We start from the raw sequence: 25,112 nt of genomic DNA, 5'->3' as shown, positions 1-25,112 counted from the left end.
TATACAAACAAAAACAAAAATAAACATCAGATTCAAAAGTTATAGAAAAGACATCTAGAGAAAACAAAAATAACAAACATAAATGCAAAATTAATTAAAAAATCACAACTGATAAATTCAAACTGGTTGTTTTGAAGGAAAAAAAGATACCTTCAGCAAGTCTAATCAAGAAAAAAAAACAAGAAATGGTAGAACTAAAGAAAAGGTAAATTTCTTATAACCTAGTAGAAAATTTAATAGAAATTTTTTATTCTCTTTCCATTAAAATTATCTAATAAATGCATTAAATTTCAAAAAAAAACGAGAAGTTTGCTAGAAAAGGATAAATTACCTTCGTAAATAATAAACACAAAAGGAAAAATACATTTGAAAAAATTTGTTACTTAAATTTTAAAATAGGTGACATACTAATAGTCACAAAAGAAACTGATAGTTATCAAGAAATCCTTTCCCAAAAGGGCTCTGAACTCAAGTTTTATAAGCACGGTCCTTCAATATTTCATGGAACAAATCACTCCTGTGCTATAATATAACTGCTTAATGCATAGAAAAATATATACAGTTATCCTATCCGCTTTATAGAGCTAGCAAAATCCCTAAGTCAAAACTTGGACAATAGCCAAAAGAACAAACTCACTCATGTAAAAATGCAATTTTCCTAAGTAAAACATTAGCAAATCAAATTCTATAGTACCAGTAAGGCAGTCACATTTTAGGAAAAATGCATTCTAGCGGACAACATGTATTTCGAAACTAATTTTCCCAGAAAAATAAATGTAAAAGTAGGGGCGCACAGTGGGAACAGCAGAAGTCCACAATCACAGTAGTGTATTTTTTCTTTGAGGCTGCTTTTTCTTATCTCCCCATTATTTCTATTTCAAAAAGGACTCTTGCTCATAGTGGTAGTTTTGTTTGGATCTTTATCACATCTCATTTCTGTCGCAAAGTTACTGAGTCTTGAACATTCTTTTCAACACTAGTTTTAACAACTACCCCTTAATGAATGCCTGTAAAAGCAAACGATAAATGTGAATATTAAACTAGTGACCAAAACTGCTCTCAGAAGGGTGCTGATAAGGAGCCCTGGGCTTTACGGGGTCTAACAAAGGATGAAGGCGAGTCTGTTCACCAGTCAAAGCTGTGCTGCATTGTGGCAAAGGGATGACCAGTTCACAAAGGCACCGAGACGGCCAGCTCCGATATTACGCAGTGCAATTCCTGGTCACTTTTTAAGCTTTAAGTACATACAGTAAACCTCGCTTTAACAGACTAATTAGGGTGAGGAGGTGTCCACCAAAGCCAGAAGTCCGTGGGTATGTTAAAAATTGACAAATTAGTTAATTTACCTGTTTTTAAGTTATGTAGATATGTTTATATAATTAGAATTATAAAATTTAATTCCATAGAGAATTTGTCTGTATATATTACTGTAATTTTAAATTTATACTGAATAGGTCTAGTAAATGGGTGCATTCACCAGTGACCGAGAGTAAACAAATGCACATGGCTGGGGTGTGGCTTAGCCCATGTGGTAACATCAGCCAGCAGGCATTAAAATTGTTGCAGGGCCCAGCAGGTGTGCCTCAGTTGGCTGAGCGTCCTCCCATGCACCAAGAGGTCACTGGTTTGATTATGGGTCAGGGCACATGCCCGGGTTGTGGACTCAATCCCCATTAGGGGTTGTGCAGGGAGAAGACGACTGATGTCTCTCTCATCAATGTTTCTCACTCTTCCTCCCTCTCTCTTTAAAATCAATAAAAACACATTTAAAAGAGAAAAACTGCTGCAAAAAGTCACACCAGACAACAACAGAACCAATTACTAAGCACAGTGTGGTGTGATCACATGGTAATCATTCGCCAAACATTGTTTACAAGCAATGACTCTTGGATTTAAATGTGTAGACTATACTTGTAAATATATTTATTTATTTATAATAAATATTTATGTCGTTGAAATTACTAGTGTTTTTTCCAACATGAGCTATTTGCTAAAATTTGTTAAAAATAACAATGAATTAATAACAAAAAAATAATCTGTTAATTTAATTGTAAGCAAATCTTGATTAAAAGCACTTTAGAATTAACAGTGTTGTCACATATGACATATGGGCTGGAAGCTTTGTCGGTTAAATCAAGGTCCACAAAATCTAGGGTTACTGTGTATGTATTACTTCAAATTTTGAAATCAAAGTGAGTCTTTACTATTACAAAAATCAACAATTTTAAATTGGTATAATTCAAGTCTAGATAAGATGCAAGTAAACTAGAAATCTTTTTTTAAAATTTTAATTAACTCCTGATTCCAGGAGTTCAGAGATGGTTGCAATGCTGGCAAATCTATGAATATGTCATCAACAGCACTCTCCCTCCCAGAAGCACGTCCACGCCCCTTTTCCCTCTCGGGCGTGCAGCTCCTAAAGGCTAAGGGTCCCCACAGACTGGTAATCAGGGGAGCAATGGGCAGGGGCAGCTCGTCCCGGGCTAACCCCCGGAACCTGTCTCCAAAGCTCCCTTTTCTCTGACTTCACAATGAGCGAACAGTCGTCCCGCCTAAGCTCATTGCTTTCCTATCACACTCTGGGGAGCCAAAGCAGCCCCCCCTAGGCCCCCTCCTGTGGCTTCTTCTAGCCTAAGCCCTTCCTTGTTCCCAGCTTTAATAAATGTCCTCTCCAGCCCTGGCTAGTTTGGCTCAGCGGTTAGAGCGTCGGCCTGCGGTCCGGAGAGACCCGGGTTCGGTTCCCGCTAAGGGCACGTACTTCGGTTGCAGTTTGTCCCCGGCCCTGGTTGGTCGTGCGGGTGGCAGCCACTCGATGTGTCCCTTCACATCGATGTTTCTCTCTCTCTCTCTCTTCCTCTCTCTCCCTCCCACTCTATCTGTACAAAAAAAAATGGAAAAATATCCTCGGGTGAGGATAAAAAAATAAAAAATAAAAAAATAAATGTCCTCTCCAAAAAGAAAATGTCGTCCACAAACCAAATGAAGAAAACTATATAATCATCTTAATAGATAACCAAAAAGCATACCTTAAAAATTCCAGAGCCACACCTAATTCATATTCTTTAAAAACTAAAAATAGAAGGAAATTTCCTTTCTAGATGAAGAACATATGACTCAAACCAGCCAACCTAAAGGTAAAACACTGCTATGGATGTGCCTATTAAAGTCAGAAACAAAACAAGAATGTCTACCATTATAATCATTATTTAATGTTGTTCTAAACATTTCTGCCAACAAAACATGCAATAAAAATTAAATAAGACTATTAGAAGAACATCATTATTCATAGATATCAAAGTATTTCCTAGAACACCCATGCAAAATTACCGGGAAAAGTACTAAAATTAAGTAGAATCCAGGAAAATATAAATTTATGGTCTGACCAGAACTGTCACCGCTCAGATCTTCCCACACCTTCATCAGGACTGCTGCTATCCCAGTCTGAGTGGCTGTTGTTGGCCTGATTACTGCCTCAGGCTCCTGAACTCACTGGTCCCCTATTTTCAACCTGGGGAGAGATTACACGGCATGGCCACAGGATGTTTCTAAAACAAATCTGACCACGTCATTCCTTTGCTTAGAAGGAAAGCTTCCTATCACAGTTGGAATAAGATCCTAATTCCTTACTACATATACCCAGGCCTTACACAAATGCCGTTCTTGATGCTCTTGACACTCTGTTCCTCAAACACACCTTTGTTTTTCATTTTGCTGGCACTGTGCTCCCCTTGAATCTCACAAGGATGGCTCCTTCTAAGATGTCACTCTTATCCCATCTTCAATGTTACCTCCCTAGAGGGCTCTCGTCTTCCAATCTGAAGCAGCCACCCGGTCACTATCTCCCATCACCTTATTTTAATTCCCTCCAAGGAGTCTAAAGTTCATGATCTGATACTTTTTCCTGTATGCTTATTACCTCCTCCCACAAATGTCACCTCCATGAGAGCAAGAACTGTGTCCTAATAACTAACTGTTCAACCAACTCCAACACTTAAAAGTGCCTGACACATAATAGTTACTCAGTAAACATTTGAATTTACTTGTCTGCCATTCTCAATAAACGGTAAGCTCCACAAAACAGGAACTATGTCTATTTTATCCATTGTCCTATCCCCAAGACTCTGACACTAGGTATATAGTCAATAAACACCTGATGAATGAATGAATGTATCCCTCCCTCCCTCCCTCCCTCTTAAGTCCCTAATATTCTAAGATTAGGCAAAAAATTTTGGTGAGTCCAACACATTGCTTGTCTGTATCAAACTTGTAGCCAACTAACACTGCCCTAAATGATTTCCTATGAATTGTTATAAAGTTAGATCTCACCTCTACCCATCCATTCCCCAAATCCTACATTTGTGTGATTGACTTAAGACAAACATAGAGCTTTAATGAAGTTTGATAGCCTTGCTGAAATTAAATCTTTAAAATGCTTCTATCAAAAATATTTACAAGAAAATAACAAGTCAAGAAAAATGAAATCTTTTGGATCCTAATCCATAAACTACACATGTAAGTAGCAGGGCAAAGAGACCTTCCCTAAAATTATATTGGGAAAATAAGGTATTAAAAAGTTCATCTATCTTGTCAATGTATAGACAAGTGACCATTCTATGCTAAAAAGGTAAAAACTAAAAACTAACAAAGCCACCAAAGGATTGCCTCTTTAGGATTTAAGTTAAGATACTGGCTCATCGTTTTGATTACCCGAGAGTTACTCATTACATATAATACAGAGTACATATTTGCTGGTTTGTGGGCATTCTAGGCATCCAATTACTTCAAACAAAAGGCTACATTCTCAATTTTTTATATTTTGTTTTTTATTCAAGAGTACACTCACAGGCAGCACTTTAAAATCAGGCATTTAAAATAAAGGCCAAAACTAAAAAAATTTGCAAATATGACACTGCTAAAAGAATGATTGTCATAATAATTTAAACCCTAAAATGTCCTGTGGAATTAAAGTCTTTATACATAGAATGTGTAAGATCGATATCATTTTAAATAAACAACCAAAAAACCACAGATCATGGGCAAATTTGTCAATGAAGATAAACATCAGTTTCAGCCTTCCAGAGTACGAAACCAGCAATTAATTCATCTTGTGACAGAATACACACTGTGCTTCACATTTTGGACTTCAAAGATTCTTTCTCCAGCAGCAAATCAGCGTATCTTTGCTGAAGTTCCTTCTCTCTTTCCTGTTGTCGCTGAACATCTTCTTTTAGACACTTAAAGAAACAAAGATATTAAATAATGATGTCATATGTAAGCATGGAAAATTAAAAAGATCTTATGGTCCCTTATCATCTTACAAACAGCTGACTTCACCCATGCCTCTTGAGAGGCAAGCACTGCCCAAAGAGAAGCAAAAATAGCAGGTACTTTTGCTATAAAACAACTACTACTAAGGCCATTCTCTGACTGATCATATGACTACCATCTTTCTGTAAAATCTCTACTTCTATCTCAAATAAACAAGCCATTGTTGTCCTATCAACACCCACAAACGCACTTAAGCCCTGCCTGTGTTTTATCTTGGCAGAGGCTATCATACATACTTAGCAAATAAAATTAAATCAAAGGTGAACAAAGTATTTGATGCTTTGGAATGTCTACCTATCTCCCAGCACCCTCAGTCATCAAACAAAAACACCTTGGAGAGCTATATGAATGGGATACAATTTAGTTTCAGGGAGACAAATCACAAGACTAACTTCATTTCATAATGTATCTTTATACAAAACAGACAATTAGTAAAGGAAAAGCCTTTGTATTCACCACTGGCCTGGTCTACCCATTCACACCTAGGCAATTCTAGATCAGAAAAGTTTAGACTCTCATTAAAAAGCCAGACAGTATTCACTTCAGAAGACAGCCTGCACAGGAAAGAAATAAAAAAAGGAAAGCCCTGGATAATTCTGTGCAGCTCTTTCTAAGCAACGGTGCAAGGTAATAATGGTACCTCTAGCCTCCGGGGAATAGCAGAATCTTCATGTTTCTTGAGTTCTTCAAAGGTGCGTAACTCTAAGTAAGCCTGCTCAATTTGGTCCCATAAGTCATTCAACTGTTTCATGAGCCCCATAGCACGAGACTGGTAACCCCCGAGCAAAATTTTCATCTTCTTTTCCATCTTTGCAGCTCTCTTGGCTTCTGTCGTCATGTGACCCCTGTTTATCTGGGGGAAGATTGCATCAGCACACGTGAGAAAAGCAGGCTAAAAGACAGGACTAAAAAGCAGAAGCACATTTGAGCTCCTTATACTTCAGCTACCCGCAACACAAAATTAAGAAGTATCTGTCTTGTACCTGAAGGGTTTTACAGGTTAGTCCTAACTAACACATTTATAATAATTTCACCCATGAATCAATCTCAAAGCAGGCTTGAATTTCATAGTACGGAAAAACTAACCTCTACTTCTGAAAATAACTTCTGCTATCATTAATCTACATTGACTTGAACTGGCAGTGACTCATCTTTACCACCTAGATCTCAAAAATTTATTTCCACATTATGCCTGTACATTTGTAATAGTTGTGATCAAAACATAATCCCTCAAACTATAAAATTACTAAATTATTTTTATAGGTAAAAATCCTAAATTTGGTACATAACCCATTAAGGAAAAATAATATCACATTTGTCAACAAATTCTTTACTTTTATTTTTATTTTGGGGGAGTGAGAGGACACCATAAAATTAAGAAAAATGAGTTTTCTATTAAATATGTATATTGAGCATAGGTGGGCTGCCTCCTCAGCTATTTCTAAAGTTGGGAAAAAGAATTTAAAAATGTATAAACTCACAAAGAGCAGGAGAGGGACAATTAACAGAAGAAAGATTTGAACAAAATTCTAAAGCTGACGCACAGGGGCAGAGAAAGCCTCAGCTTAAACAATCCAAGGAGAGGAGGAGGAGAAGGGAACGGGTGTGAACGCAGAATCCCACTGGCCTAACACCTTCTCTAGGTGTATGTTCTACACTCCACATAGAATCACTCTTTTTTTTTTTAATCCTCACCTGAGGATATTTTTCCATTTATCTTCAGTTAGAGCAGGTGGGAGGGAGGAAGGGAAGGACAACCATCGACGTTAGAGGGACACATTGATTGGTTGCCTCCCCCACGACCCAACCAGGGCCAGGGACCAAACCAAAACCGAGGTACGTGCCCTTGACCAGAATCAAAACCAAGACTCTTTGGTCCGCAGGCCGACGCTCTAACCACTGAGCAAAACCGGCCAGGGCGAGGCTTTAAAACCTTCTTTAAAATTTCAACTTTAATAAAAAGTGACATGGACCCCTTTCTGGAAATAAAGCTGTTCCTCATTTTAAGTGAGCAGTTTGCCTCTTGAGGACCATATCACACACGTAACACAAATGGAGCTCGTCTTTTCAAGCCGGGGGTTTTCTACTCCTGCTAAACTTTAGCATTACCTGGAGAGCTGTATCCACCAGTGCGAGTGTCCTAAGCCCAGAGACCCTTATTTAAATGGTCTCAGACCTTTGCATTTTTAAAGCCCCTGATGATTCTAGTAGACAATCAGGATAGAGAATCCTGTTTCAGCCACTGTCATTACAGAAGCTAGATATCAGCTGTCTTCTCTTAACTAGACCTACCAATAGTCTTCATTCCCAATAATAAGTAAAAAATGATACCCATGCGTTGCATCAAGTTCCTTATAATTCAGCGTGTTTAAGAATACCAACATCTGATACTCTAATTACATGTGGATTCAAATACAAATACCAAAAACCTTAACAGCATAGAATTTCAAGTTAATACATAGTGTTCTTTTGCTTTTTTAAAATTAGTCATACAAATTATCATTTTCATTGGTTAAGATCATTTAATTAGCTACACACTGCACTCCATGGATATTCAATTTCTAATCTGGTGTAACAGCATGATACTTATGCTCAGAAAGTATTTAACTAGTCATCAAGGCACATTCAGTATGATTGGTACCTTTTATCTGTGAATTACCACCCCACACACAGTTGTCATTTATTATTCCCAAACTACCAAAGATTTTAAAACTGCAAACTTGCTAGCTTCTATCTAATGCCAACAATTACATTTAATTTAGTTCGAGCTTTATTAAAGTCTTCTGGCTCAAATATTGTGCAATATTCCAAGCAAATATGGACAAAAATGATACCAAAAATATTTTAAGTACAGGAAAAAAATTAATTTAATTTAGTCAACTATATAAAGTCAGTCACAAAATATAAAGAAATAGAATACAGCTTTTTAATACTCAATTTTAGCTTAGTTATCTTACATCTGCCATCTGATTATTAAAATGTGAATAGAGGGATTAAGTACAAAGTGGTAGTTACAAAACAGTCTCAGGGATGTAAAGTACGGCACAGGGGATATAGTCTATAATACATATACTGAGATAACTATATTTCCAGGTGGATACTGGAAATATTGTGTGTGTGGGGGGGGTGACATTCTGTAAAGTATACATTGTCTAGTCACTATATTGTACACCTGAAACTAATACAAAATAATATTCAATGTAAACTGTAATTGAAAAAACAAATATGAAGGAAGACATGTGTATACTTTGAAAATGCCCAACCTATGACTGCTCAACACGCTCTAGGAGAAAAAAAACCTAAAATGTCGGACCTTTTTCCAGCCAGTGCATACATGGGACAGAACAATCTTCACTCAGCCCAACTCCCATGCCCTACACTCACACACAGAAACAACAGTCAAGGCCAACAGAGTATAAAACCTTATTGTTGCCCTGGCCGGTATGGCTCAGTGGTAAGAGCGTCGCCCGCGGTCCAGAGAGTCCCAGGTTCCATCCCAGCCAAGGGCACGTACCTCAGTTGCAGTTCGTCCCTGGCCCCGGTTGGGATTGTGCAGGTGGCAACCAATCGATGTGTCTCTCTCTCACATCTCTCACATCAATGTTTCTCTCTCTCTCTCTCTCTCTTCCTCCAGCTCTATCTGAAGATTAAAGTAAAAATATCCTCAGGTGAGGATTAAAACTAAATTTTAAAAAATTAAAACAACAACCTTATTGTTTAAAAAAGAAAGACTTGGGGAAGAACCAGACTCTGATTTAACCAGATTCACATTTCTTTTTCTTTTTTTTAATCCTCACCCGAGGACATATGTGCCCCTAGTGGGAACTGAACCCAGGACTCTCTGGTCCACAGGCCAGCTCTCTAACCGTTGAGCCAAACCAGCCAGACTCACATTTCTAAGCCCTTAAACAATATTGGCTTAAGGAGGTTACACTGCATATTATGGATAATTTACCAAAAGTTCTCCCAAAAAAACAAAGTCTCTGCATTTATAGTAGATTTACCAAAAGTTCTCAAATTTTGTAAATCCTTTTATGCACTTAAGACACACTTCAAAGTCTTCTTAAAGCATCTAACAAAATTAGTAGTGAAGCTGGGATTAAATGTTGTTCACCTGTCACCATACAAGCCTCCCAAACATGGTTACAACTGAGGTTTGTGCTTTAAATATATCAGCACTAAATTTCTAATAATCTTAAATAAAATAAAGTTCACTATAGCAGTATAAATTTAAAGTAAGACAACACTTGGTATAATTAGAGCTGGCTACATCCAAAATGAAAAGAGTAAAATTCAACTTAAAAAAGGAGATGGCCCTGGCCGGTTTGGCTCAGCGGTTAGAGCATTGGCCTGCGGTCCAGAGAGACGCGGGTTCGGTTCCCGCTAAGGGCATGTACGTCAGTTGCAGTTTGTCCCCAGCCCTGGTTGGGTCGTGCGGGTGGCAGCCACTCGATGTGTCCCTTTCACGTCGATGTTTCTCTCTCTCTCTTCCTCTCTCTCCCTCCCACTCTATCTGAACAAAAAAATGTCCTCAGGTGAGGATTAAAAAAAAATAAAATAAAATAAAATAAAAAAGGAGATGAATGAGAATATATCTATATATACATGTGTAAGGAAATAAAGCTGACAAATTTCATGCACCATAACTGTTTTCTAGTATGTCTGGAATTTACTTCAAAATAATGGGGAAGAGGGAATTGAAACAGTGGCTGTATGAGTTGATGACTGTCATAACTGGGTGATAATACATGAGGACTCATTACACTAGTCTACTTTTGGGTATTTTTTTAACTCCCATAATAAAAGGTTTTTTAGCCTGGCCAGTGTGGCTTCAGTGGATTGAATGTCATTCCATGGACTGAGAGGTCCTGGTTCAATTCCTAGTCAGGGCACATGTCCAGGTTGTGCGCAGCATGCAGGAGGCAGCCGATAGATGTTTCTCTCTCACATGGATGTTTCTCTCTCTCTCTCCCTTCCTCTCTCTCTAAAAAAAAAAAAAATCAATAAAAATATTTTTTAAATGGTGCAATATAAAGGCTAATTATTTTAAAACTGTACACCACAAACCATGAAACATCAATACAATGAAATATAATATAGACATTAAAATGCACATGTCAACTATTTCAACATACCAAAAAGTATATGAGATGTTCAATTAAAATCCACAATTATGTAAAATCCATTTATGCTAACAAAAATCAGATTGCATCTTAATCTCTCTCCTAAGATCAACCATGTCTCAAATTTCAGACATTCATCAAAATTTATAGAATTACAACTTAACCCTGGCCAGTTTGGCTCAGCAGTTAGAGTGTGCGCCCACAGACCAAAGAGTCACTGGTTTGATTCCAGTCCAGGGCACATACATCGGCTGCGGTTAGTCCCAGCCCTGGTCGGGGTCCTGCCGGGAGCAACAAGTTGATGTTTCTCTCTCTCCCTTTCTCCCCCTCCCACTCTATATGAAGATAAATAGAAAAATATCCTCAGGTGAGAATTTAAAAAAAAAAAAACTCTTAGCCACCTGCTGTTCAAGGTGAAGTTACCTCAAAGCATAAAACCAAGTTACCCCATTTAGATAACACTAAGGATGAACAAACCTGACACTTGGGAGAAAATTTCCATTCATTAAAACTTGCTATTTGCTAGGCACACAGTATTGTCTCATTTAATCTTACATTATTTCAAACTCTCACTTCCATGAGATAAAACTTACCTACCCAAATTTCACAGGTAAGGAAATCTGAGACCCAGAGAGGTTAAGTAACTTGCCTTAGGCCACACAGCCACTAAGTGATGAAACTATGCAGTTACGTCTACTTGAAAGTCCAACACATTGGGCTACACCACTACTAATAAAATGAAAGTCCTCCCTCCCTCAGCCCCCAAACAGCAAGCACGCCTAAAGAAACTCAAGCTGTGGGACTAAGTGGCTTAATGCCACCAGACAGTTCCCTGAAAAACAGATTATTCTAGACACATGTAAACAAAATCTTAATTAATGGATCTGCCCATCATGCTTTCCAATTTAGACATTAACCTATACATACCCACTTATAAGAATTTTGACACTTCAGAAAAGCTTTTACTTTCCCTAACTTACATTTTTAAATTCATAATTCCTTAATTCTTAACAAGCTATAAAACTACAGGAAAACAAACATCTCTCAGAAAAATTTTATTGAGGAAAAAGTCACTAACAACTTTTTAAGAAGTTGGGCAGAATATAACTCATGTAATTATTTGGAGATTTCACCAAAGCTAATCTTTGCCACAGACTTTAAATGAGAGCCAAGTGACCAGGTTTCTTTTTATTTTTTAGTGATATTTATAATATTATACTAGTAAATGAACAAAGTAGTATATGATGATCCCAAATTTAAACACTTTCCTCCTTTTATCCACACATAGATACGTTATGTACAGTAACCTTTTCCCTATCATATTTAATCTTACATATTATATATAAATACACACACACACACACACACAATGTTATTTTGTGATTATGTCTAGATGGTAGGCACTTTTCCTCATTTTTTAAATATCTTTTTAAATTTTCTACAAAGTACTGGTATTATTTTTAGAAAAACACCCTACAAATGTTATTTTTAAATGCATAGAAAAGAAACTGTCTAAAAAAGACTGGCCAGAGACCAGTGGAAAACTGATGGTCCCCAGGAGATGAATCAGTGGAACCATAAGTGTTTCCTTGGGTCATTACAAAAGGGAGCTGTATGGGACTTATAAAAGTGTAATTGTTACTTTCAAACTCACTAAGTTTGTTAGGGTTACTAAGCTTAAGTAATTCCAAAATAAACACATTATCCTTGGGTTTCCAATACTGTCTTCAGTTAAAGTCTGTTACAGTGAGGTTCAGAAACATTAAGAGCATCCCTCTCTGAAACTCTTCTTGGGAGCCCATAATATAACCTTATACCGCTGGAAAAGCAGGTTTAAGGATACTCAAAATAAATATAGAATTAGTGGCAGCTGCACTTCCTAGTCCATCACTCATCAGTATGACCCTGTAGTAGTAAAGATGCGGTTCAACCATCGAAATGTCTACAAGCAAGAGTCCGTGAGTGGCTCTCCTTTTATCTCTGTACTGCTTCCTAGCATTAAGTTTTATCCACAAACCTTCTCTATAATGATGAGATGCAGGTCCAAGTAAGTGATTATTGTCATCATCTATCAGTTAGCAACTGTCAGACTGCACCCCTACAAAGCAAGCTAAGCAGTAAGGCAACACCTTACTGAACACCTTTCCAGGAATAATGATGTACCAACAAAGCAATACTGAGAGCACTGGACATCTGCACAAGTTAAGAAATGAAACACAAATGGCATGAAAGGAATTCAGCTCAATGCTGAGGCACAACAGAAGCAACATGGTTGTATCAAGATCTCTGGTCCAGCTCTCGAGTTCTTGCTGGAAAAATCTAGGTATTTGCCAATGCCTTTAAGGGTCATAGCAGAGCAGAACTTGAGAAACAGAGCATCCCAAAACACCGGGAGCTCCTCTCCTACAGCCCATGCCACACACATCCCACCTTCTCTCCTCTCTCTCTCTCTCTCTCTCTCTCTCTCTCTCTCTCTTCTCTCCTCCCTCTCTCTCTCTCTCTCTCTCTCTCTCTCTCTCTCTCTCTCTCTCTCTCTCTCTCTCTCTCTCTCTCTCTCTCTCTCACACACACACACACACACACACACACCACTATTCACCCACCAGGGAATATAAACATAAGCCTGCTGCGATACAACGTATAGTCCTCTACCCAGAATTGCCCACCAACTTAATCTTTATCCTCAGTTTTCACTCTTAAAGTATTAAGGGAATATTTTTCCTGTGTTAAAACATCTGACTTTATAATGAAAGTCACTGAGAAAATGGGATCCATTATGCCAATTCTGCTGAAACATAACCATTCAGTAAAGGCAGGGGTCCTCCAAGAGGTCTACAAATACACTGAAAAGAATTTTAAATGTGTTATCTGTGTTCTTTAAGTTACTTTATTTCCAAGAAGTCAATGTTACATAATATTTCTTGACCAAGTTGACTGTGCCAGTAAAATACAGGGAGAAGTATTACTTCTGGACCTAGTTTCCACCTCTAAGGAAAGCCTTTCCATTTTTATAGCTAACATGACAAAATCTACTTTTCAGCCAAACTTCCTCAACGCAGCAGTTTAGATACTATTTCAAATACTATTAAATTTAATAGCAGGCCTAAATTCAGACTTCTCGTTTCACTTTTGCACCTACTGAAAATTATTTCACTCAAAATAATTATGTCTTCAGACGATTTCCGATTTCCACTTAAAGTGGAAACAAATTAGAACACTTCAAATTCTATTTGCACTTCCTAAATACAGTAATGACTCATTTATCTGGCATCGTCAGAAAAGGAGGTTCCCCACATTAAGCGTTTTCCAGATAAGTGAAGTCCATGGGAGAGGAGCGCTCATCTACCTCGGGCCCTGCTGTACTCCCAGGGCCCAGAACAGGCCTGGCACATACAGCAGCAGATGCCCAGTAACCTTCACTGAACATGTGATTAAATAAAGTTCCAAAACTCTTTTATTTTTAACCATTTGATGAAAACTTCTCTACAATTACAGACATCCCTCTTTAAAAAAACAAACACAACACTGAACAGAAATTAAGCTTTTCTTACTTATTTTGGGTATGTCTACAAACAGCAATCCCTCTATCCTACCATTATACACCGATAGTGCCCTCAGAGAAGCTATTTAAATTCACAGGGTTTTTGCTACCATGTGTAAATGGCATCAACATGCTATGCTTTCTAACTTTTCCTTTTCTGACATTAGCTGTCATTTCTATTTGCTGTTGCTGCCTTATTTTACACACAAATGTCTGGCAAGGTTCTAAAATCAATTTTGCCTCCAAAGCAGAATAAACTACATGGACTTGGTTATAATTCAGAAGTCTTTCCCACTTACTTCTGACCTGTGTCTACATTCTGATTCTATTTGCACCACCCACCACATTCTACATAAAATCTGAGATGGTTCTATTAGTTTTAAATGAGTATCTTAAGGATTTTCATTTAAGTTCTAAGTTTCAAATATTAATCATGAGTAATGGCTCAGAGACTATTCCAATATAAACCTCCGGGCACATTTTTTAATCCATTTAGGAGACACCAACCACGACAAAGCTGGATTTCATCTTGCTTGATATGCTATGATAGGGCCATAATTTAAATTCACTGTTCCAAAGTTCATGGCAGCAAAAATCAAACACACTGGCAGCCATGGTGTACTGTGCTTACACAGAAAGGCATATCTCCCTGAACCTAAGAGTGGAAAGAATAATTTAAGTATAGCATTTAGTTTATATAATACAACTAGAGTTCTTTCCCCACAACAAACTTTGAATAATGTTTATAATTTAGCAATCAACTAAAATGATGAAAAGAATTACCACAATTGAAATAAAATATTTATGTATTTCAAACCAGTAGAATTGTGTCTTCAAAAACTAAAATAAGCTAAGGCAAAACTAGTTCTGAATTAGGGATGAATACAAGTAAAATGGGGGATTTGTTTATTTAGGTTTTTGAGTCTCTTTTCTTCTTTTTAAAGATTTAATGAACTTGCATTTGAAATAAGCACAGTTTACTAAATTAAAGGATTTGATTACATATTCTTTAAAAGAAACTAGTTGGGTAAACAATATCCAGGAGTCAAGAACAGAAAAATTACTTCAAACTGTTTTATGAATATTCTTCCAAAATCACCAATACTTCAACAAAAATAGTTCAACGGAAGATTTCAGTTCCTGGTACTGAACTGAACAAAGAGAACCACATGTTTTTAATGGTTGCTCATAAATGACCCAAATAAATCTCCAAAAGAACAGCAGTGGTTCTTTCTGTAGTTTTCCCTTCAAAACTCACAAGACCAATTCAACATAGAAATAAAAATTACTGTACTTTATGGCACCACTCACTTTGTGACACATTTATTTGCTGTCATGAAAGTTAGTGCCTCAACAAAGTAAACGAGATTTGGGGAAAAACTTTTTTTTTTTTTTACATTTGAAACAGCACAAAATGTCCTTACCATTTGAGGCAGAAAGAATTTATCCACCTCAAATGAGATTTTCAAACTAAGTGAGAGACCTAAGTATTTATATATAAATGTTACAAGGAAGCTTTCCAATCAACTATGATGCGACCTTAGACCAGAATTACACTGCTAACTACCATTTATAAGAAACAAAGCCTACACAACAGAAAACAACAAAATTGAACCACTGAGGTTCTTGCCCTGTGAATTAAAACAGAGCGACAGCACACCCTGCTGGAAGTTGGTAATACAACAAGAATACCAGCTACACTGGATTGCTAGAATTTCATTCAAGATGAGAATTACTTCAAAAACAAATTATAATTTGCCACTAAATGACAAAAGAGGTTCAAGGACATTAGCCATTATGTACCTATACATGTAATCTTAAAATTAAAATAGGACTTAAAATAATTTCAAATAGCCCTGGCCAGTTTGGCTCAGCGGTTAGAGCGTCGGCCTGCGGGCCAGAGAGACCTGGGTTCGGTTCCCGCTAAGGGCACGTACTTCGGTTGCAGTTTGTCCCCGGCCCTGGTTGGTCGTGCGGGTGGCAGCCACTCGATGTGTCCCTTTCACATCGATGTTTCTCTCTCTCTCTCTCCCTTCCTCTCTCTCCCTCCCACTCTATCTGTACAAAAAATGGAAAAGTATCCTCGGGTGAGGATAAAAAATAAAATAAAATAATTTCAAATAAAAAGATACTATATTTTCTTCTTGGATGTGTCTCCTTGGGCAAGGGCAACAAAATAAAAAACAAGCAAATAGGACTACATTAAAACAAAAAGCTTTTACACAGTAAAGGAAACCATCAACAAAATGAAAAGGCAACCTACTAAATGGGAAAATAATCTATCTGATAAGTGACTGATATCCAAAATATGTAAAGAAGCTATAAAAACACAGCATATAAAAACACACAAATAATCCAATAAAAAATGGGCAGAAGACCTGAACAGACATTTCTCCAAAGACATACAGATGACTAACAGACATGAAAACAGGCTCAATATCACTGATCATCAGGGAAATGCAATAAAATATTATCTCACTTGTCAGAATGGCTGTCATCAAAAAAACAAGAAACAACTAGTGTTGGTGAAAGGAAACCCTTATACACCGGTTGGTGAAATTGTATATTGGCACAGCCACTATGGAAAACAGTATGGAGTCTCCACCAAAAAAATTTCAAAATAGACATACTGTACAATTCAACAATTTCAGTTTGGGGCATTTATGTAAAGAAAATGAAAACATTAATTTGAGAAAATATACACACCCATATGTTCACAGCAGCATTGTTTACAACAGGCACGATATGGAAACAACCTAGGTGACCATCCATAAATGAATGGATGAAGACAATATGGGAGTGGGTGGGTGGGGGGTGTAAAATGTATTACTGAGCCATAGAAAACAATCTTGGGACAACATGGAAGGACCTAGAGGGTATATGACAAACATTGTATCATTTCATTTATATGTAGACTCTAAAAAACTAAGCACATGAACAAAACAAAACAAACTCATACAAAGTATAAACAGAGTTGCCAGAGGGATGGGAAGATGGGCAAAAAGATGAAGGAGATTGAAAGGTACAAATTTATGCCCTGGCCAGTTTGGCTCAGCGGTTAGAGCAATGGCCCGTGGGCCAATGAGTTTCGGGTTCGATTCTGGCTAAGGGCACGGATCTTGGTTGCAATTCGACCCCAGCCCTGGCTGGAGTCGAGTGAGAGGCAACCAGTTGATGTGTCCCTTTCACGGCTATGTTTTTCTCTTTCTCTCTCTCTCTCTCCCACTCTATCTGAACAAAAATGGAAAAATGTCCTCGAGTGAGGATGAAAAAAAAAAAAAGAAAGGTACAAACAAGTCACAGGGATGCAAAGGAATACAGTCAATACTATCAAAATAACTTTGTACATTGATAAATGGTTACTAGATTTCCCATTGTGATCATTTCATTAACGTATACAAATGTCAAGTCATTATGTTGTTGTATACCTGAAATTTACATAATATTATATGTCAACTATACTTTAATTAAAAAGACCTTTGCCCTGGCCGGTTTGGCTCAGCGGTTGGAGCAAGGGCCTGCGGTACAGAGAGACCCGGGTTCGGTTCCCGCTAAGGGCACGTACCTCGGTTGCAGTTTGTCCCCGGCCCTGGTTGGTCGTGCGGGTGGCAGCCCCTCGATGCGTCCCTTCACATCGATGTTTCTCTCTCTCTCTCTTCCTCTCTCTCCCTCCCGCTCTATCTGAACAAAAAATGGAAAAATGTCCTCGAGTGAGGATTAAAAAAAAAAAAAAGACCTTTACTCCTTGACTGGGTGGCTCAGCTGGCTGGAGCACTATCCTACACCAAAAGGTTGTGATTTCCACTTCCTGTCAGGGTACATACCTAGGTTGGGGGTTCGATCCCTGGTTGGGGCACATACAGGAGACAATTAATCTATGCTTCTTTCTTATATCGATGTCTCTCTCTCTCTCTCTCTCCCTCCCTCCTTACCTCTCTCTCAGAGAAAATAAATGGAAGAATATCCTCAGTTGAGGATTAACCAAAACAAACAAACAACCCCTCCAACTCCCCCCCAACAAAAAAATAAATAAAACATATCTCTGGGTAAGAATTTTTTTAAAAAAAGACCTTTACATTCTAAAATGAAAATACTGCTTTTTCCTTTCTCCTGCTCATTTCCCTAGCCCTACACAGCCCCAACCACTCCAGTAATATTACCATTTTTTTATTTTAACCCTAAATAAAAGTATTTTCAAATATGCTTTCAGTAAAAAGAAACTGCAATCACGTAAGAGAAAATTGAGGCCATTTTCTGTATGTGATTGTATGAAGCACCCCTTTCTCCTTGCCATGCCAACTTGGCCTCAGAAACATCCCTGAAGACCACCACTAAGAATTCACAAGGCACCCTAGTGGCCCTTGAACCACAATTCACATGCCACTGGCAAAATGCCTACACAGATTCTGAAATTCAAAAAATGTAGACAATATTAGGAAACCGTATGTCATGAAACTCCCATCTGGTACATTTCAACATTTTCATAGACATGAGAAATCATGGAAGCCATTGTCTAGATAACCCAACTCTTCATAACAAACTCACAGGAATCAGCAAATGAACAAAAAGGAATCAAGGTTTTATAAATGTGCTCTTTTGGCTATAGAAAAAACGCTCCTTGTACCACTGAGTTTCCTTCTTCGAAAAAACAAAGTACTCTGGCATTGATCTACATTGTTCTGAGTGACTAGTGTTAACTTCTTGGCTCCTTGCTCCCACATCTAAAGGCTCTAAATGAACTGTGGCCAACCTAGAGGACACTCTTCATCATGAAGGCCAGCAATGCTGAAAATCCAACAAAGAAAGAAAGCCAAAGATCAAACACTTCAGTGTAGTTTTGCCTCAAGAATTGCAAAGGCATATCACCTGAGGTCTATTTTTCTGAAGTTTCAAGTGGTATTAACTCGGTTCATTATTTCACTCAAAATACATTTAAAGTAGAATGTTAAAGGATACCAACCTCAAGCCTTTTTTCAAGTGACTCAATTCTGTCCTTTTTGCTTGCTAGGTTGGCCCGTGTGTAGCGGCTCTGCCCAGGGAGATACAGAACTTGACTGTAGCATTCTTCCCACACCTGGTTATAAGCTTCACTTGAGAGTTCCCCATGGCTCATCCCTTGTTTTACCACTTCCATCTCCTGTACCAGAACATCTTGGGCCTGTTTAAGATAATTTCAATAAGTTTGAGTATTAGAAATACTTGCCGTCAACAGAGAGCTTTAAAAGACTAATTTTTCCTCCTCCTTTGGACAAAGACAAGTTCTAGTTGATTGGTTGTTTCTTGGAGAGGGAAACAGTGCCTAAGCAAAATAAATAAAGAAGCCTGTAAATCAATGCAGACTGGTCTGAAAAGCCAAACATCCCCGTATTCTCAATATAAACATCCATTGTCTTCACTCATTCTAATAACAGCTACCATTTCTCAGGTGTCTATTATGTGCCAGGAACTGGATTTAATAATTTTACCTATATTATCTCCCACCTTAGAAAGCAGCCAGTACTAACCTCCTTTTAAAGTTGATGAAACTAAGGCACAGAGAGATTAAACACCTTGTTCAAAAACATGCCGTTCGTTAGCAGACAAGGCAGGATCATGCCCAAGGCAAACGCCAAGGATGGGGTGAACTGCTTCCACTCTACCATCCCGCCCTACACTTAGGACTTCACAGGACCTTGAAAGGGAACTGCGTTTTTTTGACACATGCCTTTTTTCTCATCTGAAGGAATGTCCCTGACATTCCTAGAGAATGAGATTGGGGGCACAAATCAAATAATGATGGCTCATAGAACAGCTTTGGTTTAATACTAAAAAAAAGTTTAAAATGACAGAATTAGGGGGAGTTGGACAAGCCTGGGTTAAACCACAGCTATACCATTTTTAAGTAGCTATCTAAACTTGCTTAGTATCTCAAGTGCCTAGCCCAACAGCACATACAGACTCCGTGCACATCTATATGATACGCACAGCCCTTGCTTCACGGCTCATGAAAAACTGACACCCACTTTTTGTGCTTTACAGAAAGCTTTCAATCATTCTAGTAATATCAGTAAATAAACAGCTCAAAACATATACAAATAAGAGAAATGATCAGCATACAAAAAATTAAAACAAAAAATATATAAAAATCACATCTACAGAAGATAAAGAATGGATACTTTTTAAAAATCTCTCTTAGGGGAAACAATAGAACCAAACCAATTCTCACATAATAAAAATTTGACACTTTATTATAAGAGAAATAGTATTTTACTCTGAAACTGTACATAATAAAAATTTACAAGTTCAGCTCTTAAAATCATGAGAGTACAGTTAAATTATCTTTAAATTGTCCATAAAGAATCTGCTAAGGCCCTGGTCAGTTTGGCTCAGCAGTTAGAGCATTGGCCTGTGGTCCAGAGAGACCCGGGTTCAGTTCCCACTAAGGGCACGTACCTCAGTTGCAGTTTGTCCCCGGCCCTGGTTGGGTTGTGCGGGTGGCAACCACTCGATGTGTCCCTTTCACAACGATCTCTCTCTCTCTCTCTCTCTCTCTCACAACGATGTCTCTCTCTCTCTCTCTCTCTCTCTCTCTCCCTCCCCCACTCTATCTGAACAAAAAATGGAAAAATGGCCTTGGGTGAGGAAAAAAAAAAAAAAAGAATCTGCTAAGTAAACAGCTGCTTCAAATTCTTTTTGGAACAAACAGGACTATAACTAAATAAATTATGGGAAAATATATAAACTAATTTAGAACTGTTTCAAATAATTCCAAAGCACTACTTACAATTATTAATTTCAAAAATTTTATTAGAATCTATCCCCTACAGAATCTCTATTAGCAATCATTTGATCCTATTTCAGGTGTCCATACATATAATAAATTTAGAAAAACTTATTTCTTAAATGCCATCTTCCCTCATGTTTATATTCTAAAAAGAGAAAACTGTTCAAGTATCAAGTTTACAGTCGAATTCTCAACCCCCGTTCAGTGACTGAAAGTGCTCCCCATAGCACCAGCACCCACAGATGTCAGTTTCCCACTGCACTCACTTCAACAAAAGTAACTCCAAGTTACTCAGAAATCAGGAGCAAATTTTGAAATGTAAATCTAAACCCTCCTTCCTTTCTCTATTTTCTATCATAAACATGTATCATTTATGCAATAAGAAAAATACAAAAAGAGGAAAAGTGCAGGAGAAGGCAGAAAAAAGAATCTTATTTGTTTTCTCCCAATAATACATTTAGCCCATGCCATCCATGAGTCTATCATTGCCCCTCAGGAATAAAGACTAAAGATAAAAGACTTTTAAGCTAATGACCACTCTCCTTCCAACCATGAAACCAACTATATTTTCTTACACCATTGTACAGCTGTTTGCTCTGTCAGAGCAGAACGAATAACGCATCTGGAGGAAGAGGCAGGACAGACTTTATACAAGAAAATATTTCTTTCCTTATCCAAAAGGACAGGGGAAATCGTGAAAAAAAATAAAATAAATTCATTAAAAAATATTTCCTTTCCTTGAATAGGTAAAAAGCTTAACCTGTAAATATTTTTAAGTATATTCTTGTTTTTTTATATTTAGTCTAAGTGAGGTTGAAATATTAAAGGCATTCAATTCTTTTCAGATAGAAGAGTTAGAAAAAAGGGCAACTGTAGCAACTGTCAATCAGGCACACGCCCATGAAACGAAAACACACTGCCACCAGAGCCAGTGCTGATCTGATAAAGGTCTATCACTGAACATGGGGGGGGGGGGGGGGATATCCTTTTCATAACACTTAATATGAGCATTTATCTCCTAGCTATGCATGTCAGATGTTTATATATTTGTCCACAATACAAAGTATCAAACAACTACTTAAATCTCAAGACTGAAATATTCCTGCTCAATCATACCTTTTTCAGCTCTTCTTTAGCGAACTTTTCATAAGGGTTATGTTCCAGATAGGCAATGTGCTCTGAATTATTGGTAGCAAATCCTACAGTTTTTCCTTTTTTATTTCCAGACGGTTCATATGGGTGATGTAGAAGGTCATAATGAAGCATTGTAATCATTTCTTTTTTGATTAGTTCTTCACTTTTCTGTAAATCTGTTAATGGTGGTTCTACATTTAAGGGTCTTAGAATAGTTTCATTTACCTAAAATTGTAAGACAAGTAAAATTACCAAACATATCACTGCAATATAAAAACATTATTATTTGTTCTAGCATGAATTAAATAGCAGTTCTACATTTTCAAAAGAAATCTTTCTTTTCCCCCTTTTAAATTCTTATTTGTACCAGTAATTAGATACAGAAACTGCTTTACTATGTTCCAGAGAGTAGATAAAATTTTGTTTTATAGGCTTCATGAATGATATAAAAAACACACCAATCACATGAAAAGAAACTTAAGATTTCCTAGGCCAAAAACTCGAATACTTACTTCTGATGGTCTTGGAAGATCTTTCTGGACAGCTTTGTGCATTCGTTTCATTTCTTTTACACGCTCTGCATCTCGTATGGCCTAAAAATTTATTTTTATAACCATTATTGCAGTTATACAGTATTTAACATATTTCAATAGAGCTGAAAACACTTGAGTCTGTAAGAACATGTATGTTCAAGAGCTAAACATCCATAAGTTTGTAGAAAGGCTATATAAGGCAACATAAATGAATCTATTCATTCAGTAAAACAGAAACTAAGAACTTCCAACATCTTCTACAGCGCTCTCCAAATTTACATGCTACATCCATCAGATAATTATCCTTTTCTTGTGTAAATCAGAATCCTAAACTTCAAGGGGGCTATTTCTCCTGCAACACAGCCCTTTCCATACACCCAAACCTATCATTTTTTGATTTAAAAAATCCAGCCAATTAATGTGTTGTTTCCTAATTCTCAAATTATGAATAATGTGGGAAGACACATTAGAACTTCACACCATTTCTGACCAAATGTATCTCAAAGTAGCTAAGAGACCTAAACACAAAAAATATTGTCCTATATTCCCACCAAAAAGTACCTTCACGTGGTTTCTTCTAAAGTATGATTTCCAATGATGCCATTCTACTCCAATCCGATGAACCATCCTGAGCCCTGGCCGGTTTGGCTCAGAGGTTAGAGCGTCGGCCTGCGGTCCTGAGAGACCCGGGTTCGGTTCCCGCTAAGGGCGCGTACCTCGGTTGCAGTTTGTCCCCGGCCCTGGTGGGTTGTGCGGGTGGCAGCCACTCGATGTGTTCCTTTCACATCGATGTTTCTCTCTCTCTCTCTCTCTGTTCCTCTCTCTCCCTCCCACTCTACCTGAACAAAGAATGGAAGAATGTCCTCGGGTGAGGATAAAAAAAATAAAATAAAATAAAATAAAAAATAAATAAAACCATCCTGAGCTAGACTGCAAGAATTTCTGAAAGGGGTCACTTGATATCAGTTTTAGTTCAAGATTCACCACTTTCTAGCCATGAAACCTGTAAAAGTTAACTTAATTCACCTGAGCCAGTTTCCTCATTTCTAAAATGAGGCTATACAGGTATTTATCCTATTTACATCATCAAGTAGTTATCATCAAGTTACTTGCAAATAAGCAAGTAATTAATTATATAAAATATATTAATGCATAGTGTTACTATTATTATTCTGGCACACGCTCTCTAAATTTCCAAATCCACATTTTTTATTCTTTTCACTGACCTAAAACCATTTACTCAACCAATCCAAAATGTACTTGTGTTTAAGACTAGTAACACTTTTTCTTGGCTAGAGTAAAAACAATGTCTAAAAGACTACTTACGTGTATTTTAAGGAAGCATAATGAATTTGACAAAGGGTATTTAAATTGAAATACATATATACATTTTAAGAATGCCTATCAAGATATTCTGAGTATATTATTAACTATATACATATTATTAATAATGTAAGTAATTTACTTTAGGGTAATTCTTTTAAATACTGAAAAACTTTTAGGTAGAGCTCTTGAGACATTTAAAGGCCACTCTTCATTCTTTCAGCCACTGACACATTCAACAAACTCACGCCGCCTTCCTTTCCAGCACACCTGCCCACCTGCTTTCGTGCATCTACATCAGCAGCATCTTCAATGTATGTATCATCTATTTCACGGTCTTCTAGCTCCTTCTCGGCATTTTCTGGTAGAACAATTTCAAAGTCATTCTTAGGGGCAGGAAGACCCATTAACCCTAAACGGAGGTGTTCACGAGACTCTCTTTCCTGTAGGAAAAAATTAGACCTTCTCAATTCATACTCATTAAATATTCAACCAATATTTTGTAAAAGTTTCTAAAAATAATTAGCCTAATTTTAATTCCAGAAAATTATCCCTAACTTCAGAGCTGAGACAAGTTTTTAAATTTTTCTCTCCATTTCCTCCCTACATTAAGACGAATCAATGTGGAATCAGTGAACTTACTTTGGATATTCTAACAGAAGATTTGGGAAGTACCTCTGCAGGGGGAAAAAAAGCCCTTCAGGATTTCCACTTAAAGAAAACATTTCTGACACAAATTTAACAGCAAACAAAAGAACAAGTTCAAAGGTCAATTTACCCTTGAATTAATAAAATCTAATCTGAAAATGAAAAGATGCCTGAATTTGTGCGTGTGTGTACATATTTTTAATAGACTAGATCATATGCAGGCCAAAAACAGTCCAAAGTGCCCAGTTTTCCCCAGTATACCTTCAGCTACCTTTCCAGTCTCACTCCCACTGCTCCACACACACATGCTAGGTGTAAAGACCAGATGAGTTGCTGAGAGTTGCTAGAAACATGCTCCAGCTGAGGCCTCCAGCTGAGACAGCCACCACCTTCCTTCTGCACGTATCTCACCAAAGGCTTTCCCAGTACCCACTCAACAAATGTTTTCTTTCTTTGGCCACCCTAAATAAGCATGTTGGTTTTACTCAAATAACTTATTTTGTTCTTATATTACAATTACTTTTAATTTGGTTTAGTACTGACAATCTCTCCAGAGTATAATATAAACTTCTTTAAGACAAAGGACATTTTCAGATCCCCTGAAGTGTCTAGGTCTGTACCTTGCACACATTAGATTCTTCATTTGTTTAATTCATATGTAGCCATTCAGAGTTGGCATTAGTTGATATCAATTCTGGCATTAAAAAAACTAACCAAAT

General features: G+C 37.4%; 1 protein-coding gene across 1 annotated transcript in view; it reads right to left on the bottom strand.

Moving 5' to 3' along the window:
* Nucleotides 1–4,805: 4,805 nt before the first annotated feature.
* Nucleotides 4,806–25,112, bottom strand: part of CDC5L (cell division cycle 5 like) — a 46,440-nt gene continuing 26,133 nt past the window's right edge. Inside the window, exons 11-16 of the mRNA XM_036248728.1 lie at nucleotides 24,024–24,188; nucleotides 22,402–22,482; nucleotides 21,872–22,114; nucleotides 18,953–19,150; nucleotides 5,969–6,181; nucleotides 4,806–5,234 (exon numbers count right to left, since the gene is read on the bottom strand). Of these exons, the coding sequence (XP_036104621.1) occupies nucleotides 5,130–5,234; nucleotides 5,969–6,181; nucleotides 18,953–19,150; nucleotides 21,872–22,114; nucleotides 22,402–22,482; nucleotides 24,024–24,188 (1,005 nt within the window). The 3' untranslated portion in view covers nucleotides 4,806–5,129. The remainder of the gene's footprint in view (nucleotides 5,235–5,968; nucleotides 6,182–18,952; nucleotides 19,151–21,871; nucleotides 22,115–22,401; nucleotides 22,483–24,023; nucleotides 24,189–25,112) is intronic.

Source organism: Molossus molossus, unplaced genomic scaffold, assembly GCF_014108415.1.
Source record: "Molossus molossus isolate mMolMol1 unplaced genomic scaffold, mMolMol1.p scaffold_m16_p_8, whole genome shotgun sequence".
NCBI lineage: Eukaryota > Metazoa > Chordata > Mammalia > Chiroptera > Molossidae > Molossus > Molossus molossus.
This window is presented reverse-complemented; position numbering and strand designations above follow the sequence as displayed.